The 27,735-nt window shown below is 39.7% G+C and overlaps 1 protein-coding gene across 1 annotated transcript in view; it reads left to right on the top strand.

The window, feature by feature from the left end:
- The window catches only part of CATSPERB (cation channel sperm associated auxiliary subunit beta), a gene marked incomplete at both ends in the record, with an annotated part of 136,340 nt that overhangs the window by 64,697 nt on the left and 43,908 nt on the right, over positions 1-27,735 (top strand). The window contains 5 exons of the mRNA XM_081292934.1: positions 606-672; positions 1,114-1,160; positions 1,552-1,704; positions 2,946-3,104; positions 22,214-22,358. Coding sequence (XP_081149060.1) covers positions 606-672; positions 1,114-1,160; positions 1,552-1,704; positions 2,946-3,104; positions 22,214-22,358 — 571 coding nt within the window. The remainder of the gene's footprint in view (positions 1-605; positions 673-1,113; positions 1,161-1,551; positions 1,705-2,945; positions 3,105-22,213; positions 22,359-27,735) is intronic.

Here is a 27,735-nt window from a genome sequence, read left to right as displayed (position 1 = left end):
TAGAATATTTAAAAGGTTTTTATGCACAGATGATATAGATGTTATTACTGTGTCTATAAAAGTGTAAGAAAGTCTCCCTGTGTCTCAACAATAATTTGAAAGTCAGAATCTTCTTGTAACAGAATCATCTCAAATTGCATATAAGGAATACCCAGTGCATACCATCTCACTTCCTTTGAAGCTTCTCTCATGACCAATTTTCAATACCTTTTTCTTGCTACTACTTGCTGTACTCAGGCATCCGTGAAGGCTCCTTAAACCCAGCTGCAGCTAATGCGGAATGAAAGATAAACCCTTTATAACAGACTAAGGGCAGATGCTAGCTTCAGAAAGATGGGTCATAGACAATAGCATCTTCAATAATGCAAACCAAGTCGTGCAATTTCTCCTCTTTGTATTCCTTTTTTTGCGTGTATTGTTCAAAATCTGCATTCTAGCTTCTTATTTTCATTCTACAACCTTTTAGTTCATTTGCATGCAGTTTTCCTCTCTATTTGCCTCCCATCCCTGAACTATCAAACCTTGGAATTTTTTGGTAAGTTTTTTTTCTGTAGCTTAAGTCTACATGTTACTTAAGTGATATTTTCATTTATTTATTTTTATAGGTTGATTATATCAAAGGAAAATTATGGTATAATGAAAGATGTTTTGCCAACAAAGAACATTTTGAAGGTAAATTTTAGTTAACTATATATTAACAGGTTTTTTCAATATAGATGATATATAGAGATTAAATAAAATGGCATACATCAAAATAAAATAAAATGTAAAGATAAGTTTGATTTATACAAATTAATGGCCTAAAATAAAGGGAAAAACTAATTTAAATTTGAGACAATAGACACACCTGCAAAAAATCTGTATTTGAGTATAAGTTGATAACACATCCTTGATATTTATTTTTTAATTGTAGTTGGACACAATACCTTTTTTTATTAATTTATTTTTATGTGTTACTGAAGATCAAACCCATGCTAGGCAAGCACTCCACTGCTGAGCCACAACCCCAGCCCAACATCTATTATTTTTTGAAGACTATTTTATTAACACTAACCCTTCTAGTTCTAGAAATATATATGCTATTCATAATTCCTATACCTTTATATTTTATAGTTGATTATATTACTATCACCTTTGACAGAAATAGGACTCTAAGTGAGGTATGATATTAAATATTTTAAAAGGTAAGAATTTTTGTTATGCATGATTTCATGGGTAGTTATTAGTCCAAAAAATGGAATTTATGTGGTGAAATGCTTAGCAATCAGTCACTCTATACTCCCAGTGGTGGGTCTGATTAGCTTTAATAGCAGTTCCCTAACTATGTTAAATCTAGGTCTACACAATGATTCTTGACAAATAATTTGTACCAGAAAGAGATGCTTTGCAATATTTCCTGGATTCATCTCCCTTAGAAAAGAAGCAAAGACTTTGAAGATTTAAACATTTGATTTGTAATTAGTTAGGGCAACACAATGGTTCATTAGTTTGTTTTACTATGATGACTTACATTTCTAAAACAGCATTAACTTTTCCCTTCTCTTTTTATAGTCAAGCTCTTGTTTTTTTGGTAAGGAACCATTTGTTGAATGGTTTCCTTGCTTACCTGACGAAGATAAAATATCAACTTATATGCGCTCAAATGTGTTAACATTTCTCATGGACGAAGAGCATGATGCTGGAGTTTACCTCTTATACGACAAGGTAGGTTTAATAGCCCAGGTGATTGCTCGTGACACTCCCACAATGCAAATTTACCTTATCAAAAGCTATCTCCAAATTCTTGTTATCTTTAGCCATAGAACATGATAAAATTGGCTACAGCAAAATTATTTACAATGAAGAATACAGTTTGACACTTTAGAGATTCATCACCTCTGATTGTTCCATTTGATGATGGTGGAAACCATGATGCTAATGGCAGAGTGATGAATCTCAATTAGTTCTCCAGGAGAATATAAGCTGATAGTTTTTTCCTTATAAATTTAAGGTTCCATAAAGTGGTTAGTTAAGATGTGCAGACAATGGGACCTGTTGCCACATGTCTATGTTTTCTATTCCAAAGGTCCTTAATCCTTGTGATATTAATAGGAGGGGAAAAAACCTGTTACACATGCAGTTCATTTATATGAGAGAAACTCAGTGATGAGTAATTTCAAGGGTGGCTAAAATTGGGGGATGATAGTTTAATAGGTAAAGGTGAGTGGAAAAATATACCCCAAAATATGCCACTTTGGTGTCAAGATAATTTTAAGCTGAACGATATTGAGATTCAATTGATGCATTTGTTTTGGGAAAACAGATGACTGGTTTTCAAGAGAATAACAGGAGATAAGAAGGTTAGATAATGTTTGTCCATCTAGGTATCTCCCACAAGGGTAGGTTTTATTTTCAGTTTCTTTTCTGGGAGTAGATCTGCTCTGAAGAAAAGTTTATGACAGTCATTTCCCAGAAGTTGCTTTTAGTCAGAAAAGGAAGCTCTGAGAAAGATTTTCCTTCTGCATCAGTTGAATTCCAAAAGTCTCTTTAGCTTAAAATTATTCCAAAGTGATGTATTTTGGGATGTCATAGTCTGATCCCCTTCAAGATCATGATATGAGAAAATTAGGATATGACTCAGGCATCCACACTTTGGGCATGAGAGTTATAAGCACAGTCACTTGATTCTGTCTGCCAGGTTCAGGAAAAATTCTATAAACTCTCTGTGCCATTGATTATAAAATTTTAGACAAATTATTTTTGCCTCCTAAACTTAATTTCAACACTGTAAAATGGAGGGCAGTGGAGTAAAGAAATATCAATGATTGCTAATCCTTCCAGTTCTATACTGTGTTGAGAGGTATGTCCCTATCTTATTCAAAATCTAAGAACAGGTCTAAAGTGTGTAATGTGGACTAGTAATAATGATCAAATTCTTACAAATTCCTGATATTTTATTTATTTAGCTCGAGAAAACTACCATTGCCTCTGTGAATGCCATATCCAAGAACAACCCAAATTCCACACCAAAGTTTCCACCTTTCCTATTTCCTCCCTCGTTTTCTTCTCCTGTTGGAATGGTATTTCATCCACGAAGCCACTTTTTGTATGCTTATGGCAATCAGGTATGTGCACACGAAATTTCTCCCTCTAGTAGAGGGGTAAATCACATAACTTATTAGGGGTAAATCGTTCTTTAAGTTACTCTGTGCTGAGTGATTGGACCTAAAGAAGTCACCCGTGATCAGGGAGGTGGAAATGAGGAGGAAAGATGATTTATTGACTACTTACTATGTATTAAGCTTGGTGTTTAGTGCCTGCTGTCAGCTTTTACCTTTTTATCAGTTCACTGTTGACTAGCAGATAAAAATAATCTGGGGATGTACCCCAGTGGGAGAGTGCTTGTCCAGCATTTGTGAGTCTCTGGGTTCAATCCCCAGTACTGCAAAAAAAAAAAAAAATTTAAAAGCAGTCATAGATAGACCAGATTTCTTCTTAATTTTGACAGTTATAATACATTTCTAATACATTTCTTCCCAACTCTTTTGCCATTAACAGACTAAAAGTATATATATATACTAAAAGTATATATATAAAAGTGTATATATATACACTTTTATATATGTGTGTATTATTTATAAAATATATAAATAATACATATATATATACATACTTAGTTTAGTATATACACTTATTATCTTAGTATATACATCTGGTGTTTCTTGCATTTAACATTGACCTTTCTTTATTTGCTTTGTCTAAGCATGACTTTCTGACTCTGTTGTTCTTTAAGTTCCTCCCAATAGCATGCTCTATCCTCCGGCCTCCCATCATTCAGTTCTGTACCAGTAACTTGAAAAAAAAACTTGATAAAGGAGATTTTATAACACCTATGGGATATCAGGCAGTTCAAAAGTAAAGAGTACTGGAGCTGGAGTTGTAGCTCAGCGGTAGAGCGCTTGCCTTACACGTGTGAGGCACTAGATTTAGTTCTCAGCACCATATATAAATAAATAAAGGTATTGTGTCCATCTACAACTAAAAATATTAAAATATTTAAAAAATAAAAAAGTACTGCTGGAGGGGCTGGGGTTGTGGCTCAGTGGTAGAGCGTTTGCCTAGCACATGTGAGGCACTGGGTTCGATTCTTAGTATCACATATAAATAAGTAAATAAAATAAATGTCTATCAACAACTAAAAATTATTTAAAAAAATAAAGAGCACAAAGTCACATTAAGTAAAGGTCAGAACTAAGAAACACTGCAGCAGTGACTTCCAATGAGAACAACAGATTCAACTTCTTTTTTTATTTTTAAAATAAAATAAAAATTTTTTTAAATAAAATAAAAATTTAAATATTTTAAAATAAAATAAAAATTTCTTATTTTATTTTATTTTTTATTTTTTTTTAGTTATACATGACTAAAATATATTTTGAAATTTTATTCAACAATGGAGTACATCTTATTCTAATTAGAATCCCAGTTCAAATTCAGTTTCTTAGTGAAGTTTCTCAAACATTCTGTGGAAGTAAAAATTATGATGACTTCAGTTTGGTCAAGAGAGAGCAAGTTTCTCTGTGACTCAGGGATTGCATTTGAAGGTTGCAGTTTTACCTCACAGATACAAATTCCTCAATCTTTAACTTCCAAGTAAAAAATGCTATTTAGTTAGAATGTGCATTTTGGAAGCAAGTAGGTCTATAAAACAAAATCTAAGGTAATGCTCTCAAAAGGATGCTCAGAAGCATGCTGGTGTACCATTATAGCAGACTCATGGTCTATAAACTCAGTGTTCACCCTGAATTTTTACAAATAGCTTAGGTACTTGAAAAGTATAAGATCAGTAGAAGTCTTATCACTTCTGTACAGGGCTTTGGAAATGATATACAAAGGCTGGATTATGGTATAGGAGAAAAATATGGATATGGAATCTATCCATTGAAAGTTACCAAAAGCCTTTTTAGTATATCAGGTAAACACCCTTTAATTCTAACCTTTTTGATGCTGTGATGGTTTCTGGCAGGCTGTTTTAAATATAAGCACCTACCTGTTGTCACTTCCTAACAAAGTCCTGAAGAATTCTTTGTTGATATTGAAAACAGCTCTTTCAGCTGAGTAATGGTTGTGATTGTTTATGGCAATCAGGTGCATACACATGAAATTTCACACTCTAGTAATGGTGTCACTTCTTTTATGCTGAGTGGTTATACCTTAGTTAAAGAATGGAGTCACTCTGAGGTTCAGGGAGGTGGAAAGCCTACTGGAAGGAGAATGAAAGGACAAGAATTAGACCAGTGCATACAAACAAATCCTTTACAAAGTTTTGTGGAAAAGTGAAGTAGTGAAATGGGCAATGTTTAAAGAGAAAATGGAGTTCAAGAGAATAGGGGTTTTTTAAAATGTATAGGAATAGGGAGGACCACCCCTTAAAATGGTGGCACAGTGCTGAGAGAGGGACCATGTGCCAAGAGTTTTAGCATGTCACTTGCTGTGGGGACAGAAGATCATGAGAGCACAGATATCTGGTTTCAAGTCCAAAGTGAGCCCTGTACCTCCTATCACTGAGTACCACAAGCTAGAGGAAGACACCTTCAGGGTATCCATAGCACTTGGACTTGATGCATCGCCTGCATCTGGTGGGGTTCTCTTTATCCTGACCAACAAGTATGGTTGATGGGTCTAAATTTGGAATGATGAGTCCCTCAGCTAAAATCAGCAGTGAAGGAGACTCAGCCAGCCCACTGCTCCATATCAACCACAGCATCGCCCCACCCTCATCCCTTGATGCCAGGCCCAACATGGTAGTCATTAGCATGACCTGCATTCCAATTAAAATTGAGAACCCCTAGGTTTTAGAGACACAGCAGCCACAAGTCTCACATATGTTTCAGAGAAATTATGTTTAATCCCATAAAACTTCAGACATTAAAAGACTCTTAACCATGTCATCTGTGTTGAGGATGTTAATGTTTATTTCAGCAAAGTATGTCATGGCTTTTAAAAACTCCTTTTAAGCCTTCTAGTTTTGATGTCACCTTGTAGGCTGGGCTCTCTGTGAGGCTGAAAGCTCTAGGCATTGTTCTTTTTGGATCCAAGAATGCACAGTAGAAACTACAGGAGCCACCAGTATCCCCTATATATTTTAATGCCACTGAGATGGGCACTTCCATCGGCCACTGACAGGGCTGCCCCTTCCTCCAGTCATCACCATGTTCCTTTTTGGTTTTTTTCCCCCGACCTGTGAAGCAGCTCCTACCACCATCTACCACCAATAAAGAGAATTTTAAAACTATGTGCCAGGGGCCATCTTTTAAACAAAACTAGCTATTCTCTTGCTTTACTAAAACAATCCAGTTGCCACAAGAAAGCCTGATACATTCCAGCTGTGCTGCAGCCTCATGTTTCCACTTGGAAGTATGGGGTCTCCCTGTTCTTCCTAGAACAATGTGCTGTTCTCTTGGAACCTCATCACCCTGCAACTCCAGTGGAGAAGAGTCACAGACAGCACCCAAGCAGAGGGAGAGATGGCAGGGTAAGAAGAAGAGGAGCCAGGCCCAAGTGTTGGCACAGCGTAGGTCTCAGAGAGAAGAATGGAAATCAATCCTTATTTTATTTGTTCATTTATTTTTGGTGGAGAAAAATCATACTTGTTATAGGTACACTTACCCACTCCTTCCTCTGCTGTCGCGACCCCCTTGCCCGCAAGGAAGACGCAACACCGGGAATCTTCTTACAGCTGTTTATTCAAGCTCTCGAGAGTTCTTCTAATCTCCCAGAAGCCCCTCCCAGCCTTAATAAAGTATCCAAACACCCAATGCGAAGCTGCCACGTGGAGCTTTCTCGTAGGGTGTCAAAGAACCATGTGCCAACTCTCCCAAAGAAGGAGTTGTTTATCACAGACCACCACAAGGCCAGCGCCATCTTGTAATGGCGACCACAGTCCGCAGAAGCGGCTCGCCACAGTTCCCCCTTTCGTTTACTAAAAACAAAACAGGCAAGAGTAGAGGTGAATCGCCATTACTCATACGAAGCCTTCAACCAGGAACCTCATCAGACCCAAGCAGGTCAGGACGTTCCCACATGACCGTTATTGGCTGAATATGAAAACAGACACCACAAAGCTGTTAAGGCCCTGTGAGCTGGCCTCCTTGACGTGCATACAAATCAGGGCTGGATCCAAGCCCTGGGGGCCGGGGGGAATCCACTGCCAGCAGTTTTTTCCTTCTGTTTATAGCACGTCAAAGGGAATCAAGTAGCCCCTGTCTTAGGTCGTTCACTGCCCTTACATTGCTTACCCGTCTTTGGGGAGGCCCCATTCCCCTGTCTTAGGTTGCAGTGCAAGCGTGAAAGTTGCCCGTCTCTGGGTACTACAAGATCAGCTCGTTGTTGCCAAGGCGTTTAATGGTATCTACTCAGCCAGTCATGATTAGGTCTCTGAGGCTGAACTGTGGCTGTATAGAAATACAACGACAAACAAGTTGGCAACACCCTAAAAGAAAGGCACGGGTCATAGAGCGATAGAAAAGTACTAGCGTGGAAACCCATCTGTGTGCAATGGCAGTAAAGCCGGCAGAGTGCAAGGGCTTTCCAACACTAGGAGAATAACAAGGAAGGACATGTCGTTCCCAGTGCAATGTCCGTAAAACTTGGGGTGCAACGACCATGTCAAAGGTTTACTGTTTAATTTGTGCAAGCCAAACTTGAGGTGAGTTGCCAGTTTCCAAAGCTGCAAGTGCTTGTATAATCATAGCTTTATCGCGAGCATTGCGGGCCTTAAGGCGGCAGAGAAACCACAAGCAGAGAACCATACCGAAGCAACACATTGCGCCAAAAATGCCTACCCCCACCCACTCTTTAAAAAAGGAAAAGGCAGAAGATATCCAATCAGTGAATTGACCCAACGTTATGGGATCAACGTGGGTACTATTCAAGACAGCTATCTGGGTTAGTTGAGACTGGATCATGTCTTCCGCTGCCATGGACCAATTTCCGGCCAAGTATTCTCCGATGATACGGGAGGCATTCCTGGAATCATTAAATCTGACAGAGGTTATGCATAAATGTGCACGTTGATCAACACAGCCCAAAAGCACCAAATCAGCCAATTCTTCTACCTGAGCTTGGAGTAAATCTATTCTTTGGTTGGCAGCTAAGATCCCTGACAAAATATGTTGATTAATTGCATTTTGGGACTCAAGTATCATAGAAGTTTGTTGAACAACTTGATTAACGGAGGCAGCAGTCTGCACTTGATTGGCCATGGCCACTCCGGCCGCGACCGCTGCAGCAGCAGATACCGCCACGGCTGTCACTATAGCAGCTGTGATTCCAAAATCCCTGCGGACTCTAAGTAGCTCAACAATGGGGAATTTATCAGGGTCCGCAATAACTGGGATTGGAACAAAGGTTGGAATTTTCATAACCACTGCTACAGCCGAAGAACCATCCCAACATTCAGATAAGAAACAATTAACATTAAAACAATCCAGCATTTCTGACGAGGTGTCATTAGCCAAAAGGAGTAAGAACGGAGATTGAACACAAACCGCTGCAGGGGGCAATGTGGCATTATCCAACAGAGAGTTGAACGAAACAGATGTGAGTCTACTACCTCGCTTACTCTCGTAAACAGTGCCAGAAACATTAGCCAACCAACTTTTGGCTCCCAGCAATTGAGCCAGTGCAGAAATATCAGCTGAAGCCCCCTTTGTGTTGGAAAACAGCCATTGAAACCATGACCAACCCACTCCTGTAGAGGAGTTGGCACTGTTGCTAAAGTCATAAACATACCTCTTAAGAGAGGGGGAAAGGGAGAAACCTTTAGCAACTTGACGTTTCTCCCAAGAATAATCCTGACAAGGCGTGAATGTTGGGGGGAAACCAAGATTAGGGGTACAGTAAGGAGAAGCCTTAAAATGAGTGGCATAAGGAAGTCCACTAGAATATGGGGGCATTGGAATTAGTACCTCGGAGATACTAGCCAAGGTAGTTATGGTTAAAGCAGAGCTATTTACGGAGGTTCCTGAGCCTGATTGTTCCCCTGAGACTACTTGGCCCAATACAGTACTGAGAATGCTCCCTGAGACTTGACTGGACTGCAATGGATTGTCCCAGTTAGTCAAATTCTTGGTCTTAAGACGGATACAATGAGCGTTCCCAAGGCTAAAACAAAACACTCCTGTGAGATTAACTTGAGATTGATTGTAAATGCGTTCCACGTCCCCTCTAGGAGAGGCACAGGGCGCAGACATCTCACACGAGGTAGAGAAAAGAGTGGGAAGGACACTGGAATTACCGTGAACCGGCATCGGCATTGGCCAAGCCCGTGCCACCGCCCACCATTGCATTGGTGTCGTCTGTGTCATCGGCATCAGCACCAGAGCCAGAGCACTCAGCAGAATGAAGATCCTCATCACGGGATTGCTGTGGTAATTCTTGTTGCTGAGTAGCTGGCGTCAGGACTCTTCTTGTCAGGCGTTCAGGGACCCACAATGGTTCCGTGCGATCCTGGGGAAAAACACATACGGATCCTCGTGCCCATGTCAGCACGGGGTCGGGGCCGTTCCATTGGCCCGTAAGAACATCTTTCCACTTAACATAGCCAATCACAGAGGGCTGAGGGAACACATGTCTATCGGCCGCAGAGCGACCATGAATATCCAAATTCAAAAAATTAATAGTAAAGAGAGCTAAGGACAAGCATTCTTTAGGAGTATGTCCAGCTCCTATTCCCCCTTTTTGTTTTTGTAAAGTTTCCTTTAAGGTGCGATGAGCACGCTCAACAATGCCTTGTCCTTGAGGATTGTAAGGCAGACCATGAGTAAGTTGCACTCCCATAGTAGAACAAAAGGACGTGAATTGTCTGCCAGTATAAGCAGGTCCATTGTCAGTCTTAAGGGACGTGGGCGCACCCCACGCCGCCCAGGCTTCCAGGCAATGAGTGATGACATTACGTGCCTTTTCTCCTGATAACGCAGAAGCATGAATAACTCCAGAGTACGTACCAACAGAAACATGGACATACTTGAGGTTACCAAAGTCAGGTATATGTGTCACATCCATTTGCCAGACAACCAGTGGCTTCAACCCCCGTGGGTTCACTCCATAAGTAGGGGGATGAAGAAATGTGACACAATGGGGACAGTGCAATACTATCTGCCGAGCATCTGCTCTAGAAATGGAAAAACGCCTGCGCAGTGTTAAAGCATTAACATGGAAATTTTGGTGAAACAATTTAGCCTCCTCTAAGGAGGAAGCCAAACAGATCAACTGACCTCGAGTGGCTGAGTCCGCACAGGCATTACCCTGTGATAATGGACCAGGGAGAGAGGTGTGAGCCCGGATGTGCATTGGATAAAAGGGAGCAGTGCGGCTACAGATAAGCCGTCGAAGCTGATTAAAGTAAGCAGATACATTACGGGCATCACTAATAGCTCCCACAGCCTCTAGGATTTTTAGTGCTTGCACCACATAGATGGAGTCCGAAATGAGATTAAAAGGAAAAGAACACTGTTTAAACACCTCAATAACAATTTGCAGTTCTACCCATTGTGGATTTCCAGGAGCAAATTGATGCTGGACAGGGGGAGAATCATTAATGACATAAGCTCCCATTCCAGACTTGGAACCATCAGTAAAAATATTAACAGCCCCCGGAATTGGACTGGATGAAGTTACTTTAGGGAAAATAATAGGATGTTCCTTAACAAAATGGAGTAACGGATGAGAAGGGTAATGATTATCAATATCCCCTTGAAACGAACAACATAGAATAGCCCAGTTATCTAGAGTAGCACACAAAACATTAAGTTGAGCTTTAGTATAGGGTATAATAAGAGAAGAAGGTGATTGTCCGAAAAATTGAATGCTTTGTTGAATCCCTTTAAGTGCTAATGCTGCAACAGCATCAGGATAATATTCTAAGGATTTTCCTGGGGATACATGTGGGTGAATCCATAGCAAAGGTCCATCTTGCCATAGTACTCCAGTAGGCTGCCGCATAGTGGCAAGCACACATAATTGAAAAGGTTTATCACTCTGGAGCCTGCATAAAGCAGCATGTTGTATAGCTTCTTCTACTGTCATAAGGGCCGCTCTAGCCTCTTTGGTGAGGCTACAAGGGGAAGTAAGATCTGGATCACCCCTAAGAGTAGCATACAAAGGCTGTAGTACAACATTAGAAATATGTAAATATCCTCGTATCCAATTAATATCTCCCAGCAGTTTCTGAAAATCATTTAGAGTTTGAAGATCCTGAGTTCGTATGGTGATTTTTTGTGGTTGTAATTTGTCATACCCAATTGTTGCTCCCAAATACTTAATAGAATCTCCTGTTTGAACCTTTTCAGGTGCTATATGCAGCCCACATTGTGCTAACAACTTCACGAGGTCGTCATAGGCCTCATGAACTGTTTGTTCTGATTTAGCAGCCAATAATACATCATCCATATAATGAATGATCTTGATGGAGGAGTACTTTTGTCTGAGGGGCACAAGTGTCTTTCCTACATACATCTGACACATTGTGGGACTATTAGCCATTTTCTGTGGCAACACTATCCACTCAAACCTTTGATCTGGTTCCTCGTGGTTACACGAGGGAAGGGTAAAGGCAAAACGCTGTGAGTCTTTAGGATGTAAAGGAATAGAAAAGAAACAGTCTTTAATGTCAATAACAATAATGTGCCAGCCTTGAGGAACAGAAGAGAGCAGAGGCAGCCCTCTCTGAATGGGCCCCATAGGTTGCATTTGAGCATTAACCGCTCGTAGATCATGCAGTAGGCGCCACTTCCCTGATTTTTTCCTAATGACAAATATGGGAGTATTCCATGGAGAAGTAGAGGGTTGGATGTGACCCAAGTCAAGTTGTTCTTTAACTAGAGCATGGGCTGCTGCCAGTTTAACCGAGGGAAGAGGCCACTGAGGCACCCAAACAGGCTCCTCGGTGAGCCATGTTATGGGTATTTGAGCCTCAGCGGCCCCTAGGAAAAACCCAGACCAAATCTGTCAAGCTTTTGATGACCTTGTACAGGATGCTTACGTCCCTGTAAATGTTTTCCTAGTCCTAAACCTGGCCTATACCCCATATTGTGTATAATTTGTTGGGACACTGGGGAATAGTCATTACTAAGAGTGAACCCCATGTCTTTCATCAGGTCACGGCCCCATAAAGAGATAGGTAAATTAAGTACATAAGGCTGAAAAGTACCATGATGTCCTTCCGGGTCCTTCCAGGAAAGATGTCTACAGCTAACCTGAGGAGCCTGGGCATATCCAAGTCCTCTCAGAGATTGATCAGAAGTCTGCACTGGCCATCCCTTAGACCAGTCCTTAAGTGCAATGATGCTACGATCTGCACCTGTATCAAGTAAGCCCACAATTGATTTACCTTCTATGCTTAATTCCAAAGTAGGGCGATTACTCATATCTAGTGACAAATAAGCACAATTCCCTCCGGTGGTACCAATCTCATTCCCTGTCCGTGACTTTGAGTCTGCAGGGAAATGATCATGTAAACTAGGCAAAACCAGTAATTGAGCAATCCGATCTCCTGGGGAGATGGACACAATGCCTTTTGGAGCTTCCACCATAACCTTTACTATCCCTACAGTATCAGGACTTATGACTCCAGGGAAAACATGAAGACCTTGCAAAATGGAAGATGCACGTCCAATTAGCAAACCTACAGTGCCAGGTGGTAGAGGCCCTTTGAACTCAGTTTCCACCAATTGGACTCCCATCTTAGGTGTTAACACGAGTCTGGAGGTGGAACAGAGGTCCAATCCCGCGGCACCTGTAGTGGCTCTCCGCGTTTCATGGGATGGCGTAGAGATGGCCATGTCTCGGGTTCGGGTGTGACATTCTCCACTGCCCCATATATTTGCGGGCCCTGGGGTCGGGGGCCCCGTCGGCCGTTTTTTGGCCCAGCTGAAATAAGCTGTCCATGGATGTCCCTCACTGATGTACACTCTTTTGCCCAATGCTTCCCCCTTTTGCACCTTGGACACAATCCCGGTGATCGAAGGCCAGTGGAAGGGCCACCGTGAGGAGGTCCAGTAAAATTGACATTTTTGGGACACTCACGTCTGATATGACCGGGTTGACCACAATGGAAGCATGTTCTGGCGGCAGGATTGCCCCCTTTTGCAATCCGAAGGACAGCAGCTGCAAGACCTGCATTAGTTAAAGGCCCTCCAATCTCTCTACACACTTTCATCCATACTTCTATGCCTTTGTTCTTATAAGGAGCGATTGCTGCTTTACATTCCTTGGTGCATTGCTCAAAGACCAATTGCTTAACAAGGGGCATGGCTCTATCAGGATCCCCAAAAATCTTTCCAGCAGCATCCACCATCCTTGCTACGAAATCTGAAAAGGGTTCTGTAGGGCCTTGTAAAATCTTGGTCAAATTACCAGACACTTCTCCTCTATTTGGAAGTGACTTCCATGCCCGAATGCAAATGTTATTAATTTGATCATATACCTCAGGAGGGAATCCTGTCTGTTGATTAGCAAATCTACCTTGCCCCAAAAGCATGTCCTTATCCCAATGAGGATGTCCTGCTGCATGGTTTTGGGCGGCCTGCTCTATTGCGCCCTCTAGCATAAATGCTCTCCAGTCCAAATACTTGCCCGGAGAAACACAAGCCCGAACAAGGCTAGCCCAACCAGAGGGAGTCATACAGAATCGAGACAGACTCTCCACCTGAGTTAATGTGAAGGCGGCATCCACCCCATAAGTGCGTACAGACTCTGCCAGGGTCTTCACAATTTTGAAATCTAAAGGCTCCGAAAATCTTCCCCTATTCTCATCCTGAAAAACTGGATAAGCAAGACCCATCTCAGCGTTAACAGCCTTCCATGTTTGAGCATGGAAAGCTCTCCCCGAAACACCCCCACCATACGGCGGTGGGTCCGGAGGATCACATTTCTTGAGCCCCGGTCTATCTTCGTTCCCTTCTCCAGCAGCTAAACTCCCTAGCTGGCGAGACAGCCTCCCAAGCTCCTCCTCCTCATCCTCCTCTTCTTCTGACCCGCTTCCACATGGGGGTGTGCGCAGCGCACTGAGATCTGGATACAAGCGTTTCCTCCCCTGCTTCTCGCTCCGCACGCTCCCATCCTCCCGAGATACCTCACCTTTTGTCAGAGATAATCGTCTCCTCCCCTGTTTCACGCTCCGCACACTCCCATCCTCCTGAGATATCGCACTGCCTGCTGTCTCCGATTTCTCCTCATGTAACTTTTCTAAAACCTCCTGTCCTTTAGCAAGTGCGTCATGACATCTGCCATCTGTGAGGCAACTACGGACTATCTTCCAAAGGGGAATCACCCCACCCTCCAATATGCCCTGCTCACAAGCAAAGTCAAGATCCTTGCCCAATTTATCCCAACAAGGCATAGTAAGGCTGCCCGAATATGCAAACCACGGTGCAGCAACATCTACTTTCTGCAAAAATCTCTGTAAGATACTATGTTTCACTTTCAGGCCTTTGGAACGTAACAGGCCGTCTAGTGCCAGAAGAAGCGGGCTTGAAGATGTGACACCCATGACACAGCAACAGAACAGATACAGAGGACAAAACGAAAGTACACAGAAACAAAAGAAAAGTACACAGTGCAGCTGCAATAAAATATGAGGCTCTCTCTGTCTTTGTAGAGGAGCTGACTCCGCTTTGATTGCGGGTCCCACTAACCGGGACTATCAGGTCCCGCCCACCGGGACTATCGTGTCCCACTCACCGGGACTGTCGGGTCCCACCCACGGGGACTATGGGGTCCCACTTACCGGGACTGTTCAGTGCACCACCTCTGACGACTTGCAAGTTTTGATTCTCCCGGGTCTCGGCACCACTTGTCGCGACCCCCTTGCCCGCAAGGAAGACGCAACACCGGGAATCTTCTTACAGCTGTTTATTCAAGCTCTCGAGAGTTCTTCTAATCTCCCAGAAGCCCCTCCCAGCCTTAATAAAGTATCCAAACACCCAATGCGAAGCTGCCACGTGGAGCTTTCTCGTAGGGTGTCAAAGAACCATGTGCCAACTCTCCCAAAGAAGGAGTTGTTTATCACAGACCACCACAAGGCCAGCGCCATCTTGTAATGGCGACCACAGTCCGCAGAAGCGGCTCGCCACACTCTGCTCCCTGGAATGGCTCATGGTGAGTGTGACTGTAGAAAATTCCTTGGAACAGGTGTTTCTCCAGGATCCTCTTTAGCTCCTAGAGCTGAATAAGCTTTGTCTGTAGGAAGTCTCACCTGTTAACTTTCCATCCTACGAGGACCCGAAGGGACCAAGGGAATCAAGGAATAAGATCCTTCCTGCTAGTCCATTGTTATAGTGTGGAAATGAGGTATCTCCAAAAAGCTCCTGTTAATGCAAAGAAAATTCAGAAGTAATATGATTGGATTGTGAGAGCTGTGACCTAATCAGTCCAACCTAGTTTCAATGACTGGGGAATTACTATAGGCAGGTGAGGCATGGCTGGAGGAAATGGGTCACTGGGAATGTGCTCTGGAAGGGTGCATCTTCCCTGTGAGTCCCCCCTCTCTCTCTGTTTCCTTGCTGCCACAAGGGAAGCAACTTCCCTTCACTGCACCCTTCCACCATGATGTGCTGTCTCACCTTAGACCCAGAGCAATGGAGTAGGCCATCTATGGACTAAGACCTCTGAAACCATGAGCCCCAAATAAACTTTCCCTCCTCTAAGTTGTTTTTGTCAGTATTTTGGTCATAGTGATGAAAAGCATCCATGATCCTGGGATTGCTTTCTTTTCCCACTTCCACTTATTCTTGACTCAGAGAACTTTTAGGACCTAATGGACTCACCATTTGAAGAACAAGATGAGTTAAAGGGGAAGTGAAGTAAAAATTGCCCTTCTCCAGCCCCTCTTGTGATACCAGTGGATGTGTCACCTGTTCTCTGGTCAATCTGTATGTTTACTTTGTTCACTTTAATCCATGCCTTACTCCAGAGTCACCCTTTCCCAATAAAGGCAGTAGTTTACCCTATTTTTTAACTTGATTTGCTGGGGAGATAGAAAGGGGTGACTGTCCTTGATTGATAGGAAAGGCACATTTGTGGGGCCTAAGACCCTCCCAGATTTGCTTACATGTTGGCTAAGTAGACTTGTGGCTTAGTTCAGCTCTCTCTACATGCACTGGGGTCCCCAATGCATGAAAGCAGGTTAGAATGTCTTTATGGTGATGAACAAGGAACAGGGAGCAACCCATGGGTGGTTCTTGGAAAAAATATGGTAGTTTTTATGACCCAATGTATTTGGGGGACAGTGTTGCATAGCAACAGAAAATAGATTCTATGCCTTTGGCAATTTTACCTGGGAATTAAGACTCCTACCTAGAGGTTTATTCCCTGGATCCTGTGGATGATGCTTCTTCATGTGAGGTTCCCAGCCTGACTCTATAGATGCTCCCATAGAGTTCAAAAATGGTAAGCTTTCCAAATTCTTTCCCAGTATCCACGGTGACCTCCTCAGCACCAGAGTTTCTAGAATTTCACCTGGGGCTTCAAGTTTTCTCCAGGGCCTCAAGGCATGTTTATGTAGTCCCTCCAGCTCCCCTCATCTGCTCCCCATTGCTCCATGTGAGGCTGTTTCCCATCATTCCCTGTCAGCCCCTTAAGTATAGGCCTTCTTCCAAGCATAGCTTTAGGGAGTAAGCTTGAGGACGATGTTCTTTTATTATTGTAAACCATCACCTCCTTTCCAGCCTCCCAGACTCCATCCATCCCTGCATCTTTTATTCTGCCATTTTCCTCACCTTGTGTTTAACCATGATTGAAGCTTTATCAAGAAATTAAGAAGTAAAATGGAGTTTATAAGGGAATGAAATAGTACAAAGAAAAAAAGAAAGTGAAGGCATGAATTCTGGAAAGTAGTAAATAAAACTTTCTTTGAAAAATATATGATTATCTACACAGAAAACCTAAAAGATACATACAAATTACTAGAACAAACAAAAGAATTAAGCAGAGTGGAAGAAAAAATTAATTGCATTTCTACACATGACCAACAAATTTGAAAGCATAATTTTCAAGATACTATGTACATTAACAAAAACAAAGAACAGGGTTGGTGTGGTTGCTCAGTGGTAGAGCACTTGCCTGACATATTTGAGGCACTAGGTTCAGTTCTCAACACCATGTATGAATAAATAAAATAAAGTTCCTTCAGCAACTAAAAAAATTTTTAAAAAAAAAACTCACACAAAATTATAAGGTACTTAAGAATAAATCTAAGAAAAGATTTCCAAGACACATATATACAAAATTATAAACTTCACTGAAAGACATTTAAAATTCTGTCAACAAATGGGCATAAACATGTTTGTGGACAGGAAAATTCGCAGTCCTTTAATATCAATTCTCTCTTAAATTAATCTATAGATCTAATACAACTCTAATCAAAATCCCAACAAGATTTGTCATAGAGTTTAAGTGTATACAGTAAAATGAGAATAGTCAAGACACTTATAAAGAAAGAGGAAGAATTGGCACTGGGTATTAATGCATTTTAAAAAACAAGTAATTATGATGTGATTTTGGCTAGGGAACAGAAAAATTGGCTGACAGAAAGAACTAACAATCCCACAAGCACAACCATTCATATATGGAGAATTGATAAAGGCCCAAGAGGCATTACAACTGAAGAGGAAATAGGCACTGATCAAAATGGGATGGGAAGAATTGGCCATAAATACAGAAAACATGAACTGCATCCCTGCATCACAACATACATCCTGATAGATAAATAATTCAAATATCCAAATTTTAGAGGAAAATATAAGTGCCTATCTTTCTGAAATCAAGGTAGAGAAAGCATTTTAAAACAAGGCTCAAAAGTACTAACCATAAAAAGTATTAATAAATAAGGTCATTGTCATTCAAAAGAAGACTTCTGGGACTGAGGGTAATTCTCAGTGGTAGAGCACATGCTTAGCACATGCAAAACTTAGCATTTTCAATTCTTAGCAGCACACACACACACACACGCACACACACACACACACACACAAATTCTGGGTCAGCAAGAAGGCAAATGAAGGGATGGGAGGAAAGAATCAGTATTACTTTATTTTAAGATAGTCACACTACCCAGGAAGCTATATAACATTACTTGAAAGTGGATAGAGATTAGCCCACTTTCAAACTGCTTTAAAAAGTTTTTTAAAAGAAAATAAGTGATATACTAATAAAGGAGAAAAATGGAATCCTATAAAATGATCAATTAAAACCACAAAAGATGGGAAATGAGTGAAAGGCAAAGTCAGAACAAAGCAAAAAAGAGAAAATAGTAACAAATATGATAGATCATTGCACTGTTTCAACAATCACTGTCAACATCAGAGTTCTAACTACACCAATCCAAAGTCATAGATTATCAGAGTGATCTAAAAAAAAGACTCAATTATAAGTTGTCTATGAGAAACCCAACTGGAATAAACATTGAGGAGTGATGTAGTTCACAAGTAAACAGGGAAATACAAATCAAGAGTGCAATATGCTGTTGTTTTCAGCTATATATTTGGCAAAGCTCATTCTAATGATACAAAATGTTTAAGAGAATGTGGAGCAGCCAGATCTCTTATTTACTGCAGATGGAATAAATTACAACTATTTTGCAAAGCAATATGGTGTTATTATCCTGTAAATTTGAACAGTTGCATATTCTATGACCCATAGATATCACTTTTAGCAAAGGAAACACATACATGAATAGATATTTTTAGACATTCATCTGGCACTGTTAGCAATAGCATTAAATAATGAAAAACAATCCAGATGCCTAGTAGGAAAATGAATAAGTAAAGTTTATTCACGTAGGAAATTATTACACAGCAATGGAAAAACAAATAAAAGCACTCAGTTCATATATGTATATATTATATATAATATGTATACATAATAATATATAATATATATTTTATCTATAATCACACAATATGTGTAATTATCCAACATGTATAATTATAAGTAAATAATTGGGGGGAAGAAGTAAGTTCTAGAAGATGAGATATGGGGTAACTGTTTTAGTCAGGTTTTTCATGGCTGTGACCAAAAGACCTGATGAGAACAGTTTTAGAGGAGGAAAAGTTTATTTGGAGGCTCACAGTTTCAGAAGTCTCAGTACATAGACAGCTGGCTCCTTTCCTCAGGGATTGAGGTGAGGCAGAACATCATAGTGGAAGAGTCTGGCAAGGGAAGGAGCTCACATGATGATCAGAAAACAAAGAGAGACTCTACTCAACAGATGCAAAATATATACCCCAAAGGCACACCCCCAATAACCCACCTCCTCCAGCCACACGCTACCCCCTTTAGTTAATCCCATCAGGGGATTACTGTACAGACGGGGTTAAGACTCTCATAACCCAATCACTTCACCTCTAAACCTTCTTGCATTGCCGCATACATGAGCTTTTGGAGGACACCTCACATCCAAACCATAACATTAACTATATAAAGAGAAAAAAATAAGTAAAATAAATCAATGTATTTTGAATACACATGTGCTAATTTTTTTTATATGAAGGGAATTAAAAACAAAAAAGTCAGGATATTGTATATCTCTGAAGGAGAAGGCAGGGAAACCAGATTGAAGAGAAACACATAGACTTCATGTAAATTACTAACAATATGCCAGTTCCTAAGTTGGGGGTCTCGGTTATATATGTTCATTATATGATTAAATGAGTAATATAAAGAACATATTAGTGCACCATGCATGGATCAATAATTTTTTGTTTGTTTTTTAGTTGTAGTTGGACACAATATGTTTGTTTTATTTTTATGTGGTACTGAGGATCAAACCCAGAGCCCCGCATGTGCTAAGCAGGCACTCGATCACTGAGCCATAACCCAAGCCCCAGCATGGATCAATAATTTTAAATATATAGAGAAACTGCAATGAGATGTCACTTTTTTCATTCAAGTAATCAATAAAAATTAAAAATAAATATTTGTTATCAATTATTGATGAGATCTGGGGAAATAAATATTCTTACACACTACTGGTGGGAACATAAACTAGTTCAGCAAAATTAAGAATCATTTTGTTAGTATATATTAAAATTATAGAAATACATCTAGCATCTGATTCATCAACTCAACTTTTTAGTACTGATCTAGATATATAGCAGGCAGTACAAAGAGGCAGATAAATGAATTTCCACTGCAATATTGTTTATAACAGTGAAAATTTTGGTACAACCAAACCTAACCCTATCCCTAACCCTAACCCTAAATATAAATGTGTATATAATATATCCACAAATTGGATACTAGGTCATAGAACAGAGACTATGGAGGTCCACAAGAGCTAACAAAATGAGAGCTATTGTTGAGTTTTTGTAAATGTAACTTCTAAAATATCAAGCACAGACACGTCAAACGACTTTCAACAAATTATTCAAGGTCTGGGATTCTGGCTCAGTGGTAGAGTGCTTGCCTAGCATGTGTGAGGCACTGGGTTTGATTCTCAGCACCGCATATAAATAAATGAATAAAATAAAGATCCATCAACAACTAAAATAATATCCTTAAAAAAACAAATTATCCAAAGCACCTTCTCCCACACACTCCTCCCCACTACCCTGCTCACAAACCCAGTAACATGCAGGGTCCAAAGAGTGGGAAATGGAAACCCACATATCAAATGTTTAGGATTGTGGACTGTGCTACACCAGCAAGGTGCACTGCATCCTGAATGATAGGAGTGTGTGCATTTGTAACATTCAGACCCACTCAGCATGCAGGATACCTCATGCTCAAGTTCAAAGGTGAACCACACCCAGGCACCCTCCTACCCTTCTCCTATCATAAAATAAAATCAGGACTATTCACTTCTACTAGTATATACACATATATGTAAGTGTAACTGTATAGAATTTTCAAATTGATAACAGGTTGCTTCTGGAAAAAGATAGAGGCGACCAGGATTATATCTTAAGAGAAGACCACAATGTAAACAGAGTAGGTAGTGGTCTAAGATAGTTCGGCTCATTTATAAAGCTTTAAATTTTAAGGAAAAAACATCCACTTTTGGTCATAGCTTGTTAACTAAAATTAATGTTAAAAAAGAGATTCAAACACCAAAAATCTTCACTTGAATGAAACTTAGGCTATTAAAAGAGCTGGCAATGTCAGGCACCGTGATGTATACTTGTAATCCCAGCAGCTAGAGAGGCTGAGACAGGAGGATCACCAGTTCAGAGCCAGCAACAGCGAGGCACTGAGCAACTCAGTGAGACCCTGTCTCTAAATAAAATACAAAATAGGGCTGAGGAGGTGGCTCAGTGGTTGAGTGCCCCTGAGTTCAATCCTCGGTACCCCCGCCCCCACTAAAATAAAGAGGTAGCAAGAATAATATCCCACTGTATGTGTGTACCACATTTTCTTTATCCATTCATCTGTTGATGAACACTTGAGCTAACTCCTATCGTGGCAATTTTGAATTTTGGAACATTAAACATGTGAGTAGAGATATTGCTTTGAAATTCTGATTTTAATTCCTTTAAATAAATACTCACGGGGCTGGGGTGATGGCTCAGCAGTAGAGTGCTCTCCTAGCATGTGCGAGGCCCTGGGTTCAATCCTCAGCACCACATAAAAATAAATAAAAAATAAAGGTCCATCAACAACTAAAAATAAAAATTAAAAAAAGTAGCAAGCAGGTTTCATCCTATACACGACCTGATTTACTCCCAAAATGCTCTTACCTAAGGATGAGGAAATAGAGAATCTAGAGGATATAGTAGAATTAGTGATTTGGGGATCTTCTAAGACTTCAGGATACGCTCCTTTAAATAACAAGGGACTCTTCCTACAAAATATGTGTGCATATGTATTTGTCAAATACCTAGAACATGAGCTTTCATGTCAATATGGAATAAACACCTTCCCCCATATTCAAATACACCCAGCATCTATCTTTTTATAAACGAAGGAACTCCATTTGGGAAGTGATAAGAATAACCTTGTTTTTTCATATGTTCACCATCCATACTAAGCAGGCCTGACACTTTGCCACAGACACTGTCACAGACTCTAGAATGAAACTACAAGTTAGACTTAATGAATAAGGAGTCTATATACATGTAAATGTGCATGTGTATGTCTGTGGGGATATGGGAAATATTACATGACTTTGCTTACATAGGAATATTAGGCATACAAATGGCAGCTCTTTACTGAGGTTATTATGTCTTTATTCCCACAGATTTGGCTTTCAGTGGATGGTGGCAACACTTTTGGATTATTAGCTGACTTTCATGATGATATTGTAAAGTCCTCTTATCACAGCTATTATACTTCAGATATTACTTTTATTTGCCTAAGTGGAAGAGTTTTTTTGACAAAAGCAGGTGAGGAATTTGCTTCTATTGGTGTAAGCACTACATGTGGTCCAGAGATTAAAATATATATATATGAAAAACATGCTTTATTAACCAACTAATCCTAAACTCTCAACCCTGTTAGGCATGTTAGATTTGTAGAACCTAAACAAATTGGATCCTGGGAACAACCTTGAAGAAAAAGAATGCAGGGTCAGCATGCAATGTTCTCAGTTGTAATTTCAGTACTGTTTTACTTTCCCAGAAGCCAAATAACCATAGATGCTACTTACCAAGCCACAATTGTGCTTAGCAAGTTACAGTGGTATCTCATTTAATATTCACAACGACTTCACCAAACTAGGCAATGTTAGCTTACTTTTGCTGATTAAATGGATGTAACTAATATCACATAAATATAAGAGATGGAGTTCTGTGAATGATATTTTGCACTCTCTCTTCCCAATTTGATAATCTTGTGATTTCATTGATTAAGTGTACATAGCTCCTATCAGTTTGTTTACACAATGAAAGAAAGAGCTAATATTAATTGACCTAACAATTACCCACTCCTTTTCAACTAAGTAGAATTTTGCTATCTAATCCAGGATCCTAGAATAATAATGTGACATGGTTCTCAATTTTATTTCTATAGCTCTATGATCTGCATTCTCATTTTATTTTGTCGTTTTATTATTGAATCTTTGAGGTTTTTGGTTGAATTTATTAATTTATTAAAGTTCTTTATGGAAAATATAAAGGAGATTTTGCCTCCTACCTTGGGATGTGTTTGTCTCAACTAAATTCTTTGTATCTTTTACATGCTGTGAGTTCTTCCCCCTTCCTTCTTGCCTTCCCCTATTCTATCTCTTCCTCTTTATCCCTTTTCTTCCCTCAGTTGTTCCATCCCTACTCCTCTCCTCCTTTTTTTCATCTAGTTCATAACTATAGTGTGCAGCACTGATCAGAGCCCATTTGCTCTGACATTGTGGAGGTGAACTGTTCTTCAGACCCATTTGCTTCACCTCATTTGGGTACCACCTGGACTCATTTCCTCAATTCACTACAGTGCCAGGGTCTCTACTCTGACCTCAGATTGGAAATTTGAGGTCCTAAGCATTGTTTCTCTCAGTAAACTCTGATACAGTCATAAAATACATGCTCCCCCACTATTTTTGTAAAAGCAATGGTTGTCATTGAAATCAAATGCAGTTGCCCTATTAACCACCTCAAGTGTTGCTGTTATGGTTTCAATCTTAAATGTCCCCCAAAGGCTCATATGTTAAAGGCTTTGTCCCCAGCTTGGGGTGCTATTGAGAGGAGATAGAAACTTTAGGAAGTGGGCCTAGTTGGAGGATATAGTTTACTTTGGGCCTATTGGGATCCAAGGGCATACTGAGATCTTGGTCCTTTCTCTCCCATTCGTATCATCCATTCATATTCATATTCATATTCATATTCTCTCTCTCTCTCTCTCTCTCTCTCTCTCTCTCTCTCTCTCCAACTTTCCTCCACCATTCACTCCCTGCCATGACGTTAAGTCTCACCACACCACAAGCACAAAACTAACAGAGCTAAGTGACCATGAACTAAAACCTTTGCCTCCTTTGAGTTGATTGATTTTTCTCAGGTATTTTGTCATAGCAATGAAAAACTAACAAAGTTGTGCTCCATAGACACTCTGCTCCATACTCCTTCCAGTAAAATCTGGGTAACTGTGACACCCTTGCTTGCTATGGATTACTGGTATCACAATATCTACCAGGCATAAGAGGTCATCTGTACATTCATTAACTACGTGAGCAGCTCAGTTCCAGAATCCCACCTCTATATCCTATTTCCTTAGAAACATTTCTGAATAAATATATGTACATATACACACACATATATAATACATGTATATGAAATATACATGTACATATATGTGTTTATATATTATTAATACTAAAGAAAAAATATGTATTCACCCACACATTATATCAATTTTGGACCAGGCAGGAAATACACTTTTACTCAGTTATTTTACTTGAAGAATCTTTTGAAAGAGGAATCATTTGAAAATGGGGAGACAGCTAAAGGAACCAACAAAGATATTGACACTGAAAGAAAGCCATTAGCTCCTTTACCTAAAGGAGTAAAATGATAGAAAGACAGACACACAGACAGACTGACTGACCTAAACCCAAGCAAAACTGAAATGAAAGAGGATCAACATTATAAGAAGTAAAAAGTAGGAAGCTCACAGTTACTGCTAGAACTGTATCACTAAACCAGGGGAAAAGGGGGGTAAAATGACTTCATCTTCTGTCTCCTCCTTCTTATCTCCTGCTAGTTCTATCATTTGCCAAACACAATCATAAGTCAGGTGCAATCAGAGCACAGGGATCAACCTTCCAGTGCACCAAACAGGGAAAAAAAAAAGTCTAAGAATGGATCTGGAGGAATGGTCAGAGAGAAAATAAGCATCATGTGTTTTGTTTTGTTTTTTAAAAAGAGAGAGAGAGAATTTTTAATATGTATTTTTTAGTTTTCGGTGGACACAACATCTTTATTTTATTATTATGTGGTGCTGAGGATCGAACCCAGGATGCCAGGTGAGCGTGTTACCGCTTGGGCATCATGTGTTTTGAAATAAAAATCTACTTAGCAAGGTTACTTTGAAAACAGTACAAGTAACATGTAAGAAGATTAAATTGACAATATAAATTATAAGTTATTTCAGATTATAAATATAAACCATAGAAGCATATCCAGATATAGAATAAGCAAACATTCTAAACAGTCAAACGTGATAAATATAGATGCAGAAGATTCTGGAACTGCGAATTTAGAAATTTTCAGTGATAAATGGAAATGGTGCTTGTATAGTTCTCTGATTCATCTACAGTTCCTGGCACATGATAGTCATCTGATATGAATGGCTGGAAGGATGAATGAATATTAAAAATAAGAAGAGGGAAGGAAACCAGAATCAATAATAAGACATTAATTTAAAAAAAAAACCTGAAAACACCAATAAAACAAGCAAAAACACTTTTTTGTATTATTTGAAATAGAAAATGCAGATTGTGTTAGTCAGCTTTGGTTTCTATAACAAATACTTGAGGTTATTAGCTTATAAAAATAAAAGGTTGCCTCAGAGTTTTGGAGGTCTCAGACCATGATTGATTGGCCCATTCTTTTTGGGCCTGTGGTGAGTCAGCATCTGAGAGTGGCAGCACATGGCAAAATTGCATGATCAGGTTGCTAAATAAAGAGAGGAAGAGGGGGAGATCCAATAATCCCCTTCAAGACCACTACCATGTCATCATTTCATTCTTCTTTATGGCTGAGGAATATTTCGTTGTGTATATATACCACAGTTTCTTTAACTTTTCATCTGTTGATGGGCACTTAGGTTTGTTCCTTAGCTTTGCTATTGTGAATTGAGCTGCTATAAACATTGATGTGGCTATGCACTATAGTATGATGATTGTAAGTCCTTTGGGTATAAACTAAGGAGTATAATAACTGGGTCAACTGGTAGTTCCATTCCAAGTTTTCTAAGGAATCTTCATACTGCTTTCCATAATGGTTGCACCAGTTTGCAGTCCCACCAACAATATATGAGTGAACTTTTTTCTCCACATCCTCACCAACATTTATTGTTGCTCATATTCTTTATAATCGCCATTCTGACTAGAATGAGATGAAATCTCAGTGTAGTTTTAACTTGCATTTCTCTAATTGCCAGAGATTGTTGAACATTTTTTCATATATTTGTTGAACAATAATATTTCTTCTGTGAAGTGTTCAGTTCCTTTGCCCATTTATTGGTTGGGTTATTTGGGGTTTTTTGGTGTTAAGTTCTTGAGTTCTTTGTGTATCCTGGAGATTAATGCTCTAACTGAGATGCAGGTAATAATGATTTTCTCCCATTGTGCAGGCTCTCTATTATATTCTTGATTGTTTCCTTTGCTGTGAAGAAGCTTTTTAGTTTGATACCGTCCCATTTATTGATTCTTGATTTACTTCTTATGCTTTAGGATCTTATTGAGGAAGTCAGTTCTTAAGTTGACATGGTGGAGAGCTGGGCCTCCTTCTTCTTCAGAGTTGGCACAGGGTCTCTGCTTTAATGCCTAGGTCCTTGATCCACTTTGAGTTGAGTTTTGTGCAGGTTGAGAGATAGGAGTTCGGTTTCATTCTACTACATATGGATTTCCAGTTTTCCCAGGATCATTTGTTTGAAGAAGCTCTCTTTTCTCCAATGTATGTTTATGGCACCTTGGTCTATTATGAGACAACTATGTTTATGTGGGTTTGTCTCTGTGTCTTCCATTCTGTTTCATTGGTCTTCATGTCTATTTTTATATCAATACCATGCTATTTTTGTTACTATAGCTTTATAGAATGATTTAAAGTCTGGTACTGTGATGCCTTCTGCATCCCTTTTCTCGCTAAGGATTGCTTTGGCTATTCTGGCAGGCCCCACATCTTAAAAGATTCCCCCTTTTAATAGCACCATAGACTGAGCCTTAGTTTTTAATACATGATACTTTAGGGGACATTCCTACTCCTTCCAATAGCACCATAGACTGGGCCTTAGTCTTTAATACATGATACTTTAGGTAACATTCCAGATCAAAACCATAGCATAGATCAATTTAAAAGGAACAAAAATCAAGCCAGCCTTGAATTCTGCTGCAACAATAAATACCCAATGTTCTCCTACAGAATCTTCAAAGAAAAATAGTATTGCCTAAGAATTTGGAACCAACACATTATTCATATGCAAAGTCAACAGAAGCATGTTGTAAACACTCTATTTCATCAAATTTGTCCCTTGATTGTGAGGTACTCTGTCCAATTAACAGAAAATCTTTAATACAATGTTTTCCATAGTTCTAAGTGATGCATGAATTGCTCTGACATTATTTCTCCTGGCTGTTGTTTGATATGATAAGATAATCCTTTTATGTGTATCTCAGGAGTAAAACATCATGCAATTTTCTTTTACTTTGTTGTCTTCTCTTGCTGCACCCACAATAACTGTTCCAATGCCAAATTATAACGTGATATTTTTGAAGACATTTTAAATATCAATAAACTAAGTATTGAGTTTCAATAAACCAATGATTCAAGAAACTCAGACATGACAGTACAAATAACTGGGACAAAGTCAGCCAGTCCTACAGATCTGTGGGTTCTGCATTTGTAGATTCAACCAACTGAGGATCAGAAATATTTGGAAAATTTGCATCTGTACTGAATGAGCACAGATTTTTTTTCTTGTCATTACTCCCTAAACAAAACAATTTTAACTATTTACATAGCATTTACATTGTATTAAGTATTATAAGTAATCTAGAGATTACTTAAAGTATACATGAGGATGTAGATAGGTTATATGCAAATATTTGCCATTTTA

This window comes from Spermophilus citellus (genome assembly GCF_964194105.1).
Source record: "Spermophilus citellus genome assembly, chromosome: 4".
NCBI classification, from domain to species: domain Eukaryota; kingdom Metazoa; phylum Chordata; class Mammalia; order Rodentia; family Sciuridae; genus Spermophilus; species Spermophilus citellus.
Note: the sequence above shows the minus strand (reverse complement) of the source record. Positions and strands in the feature narration are given on the sequence as shown.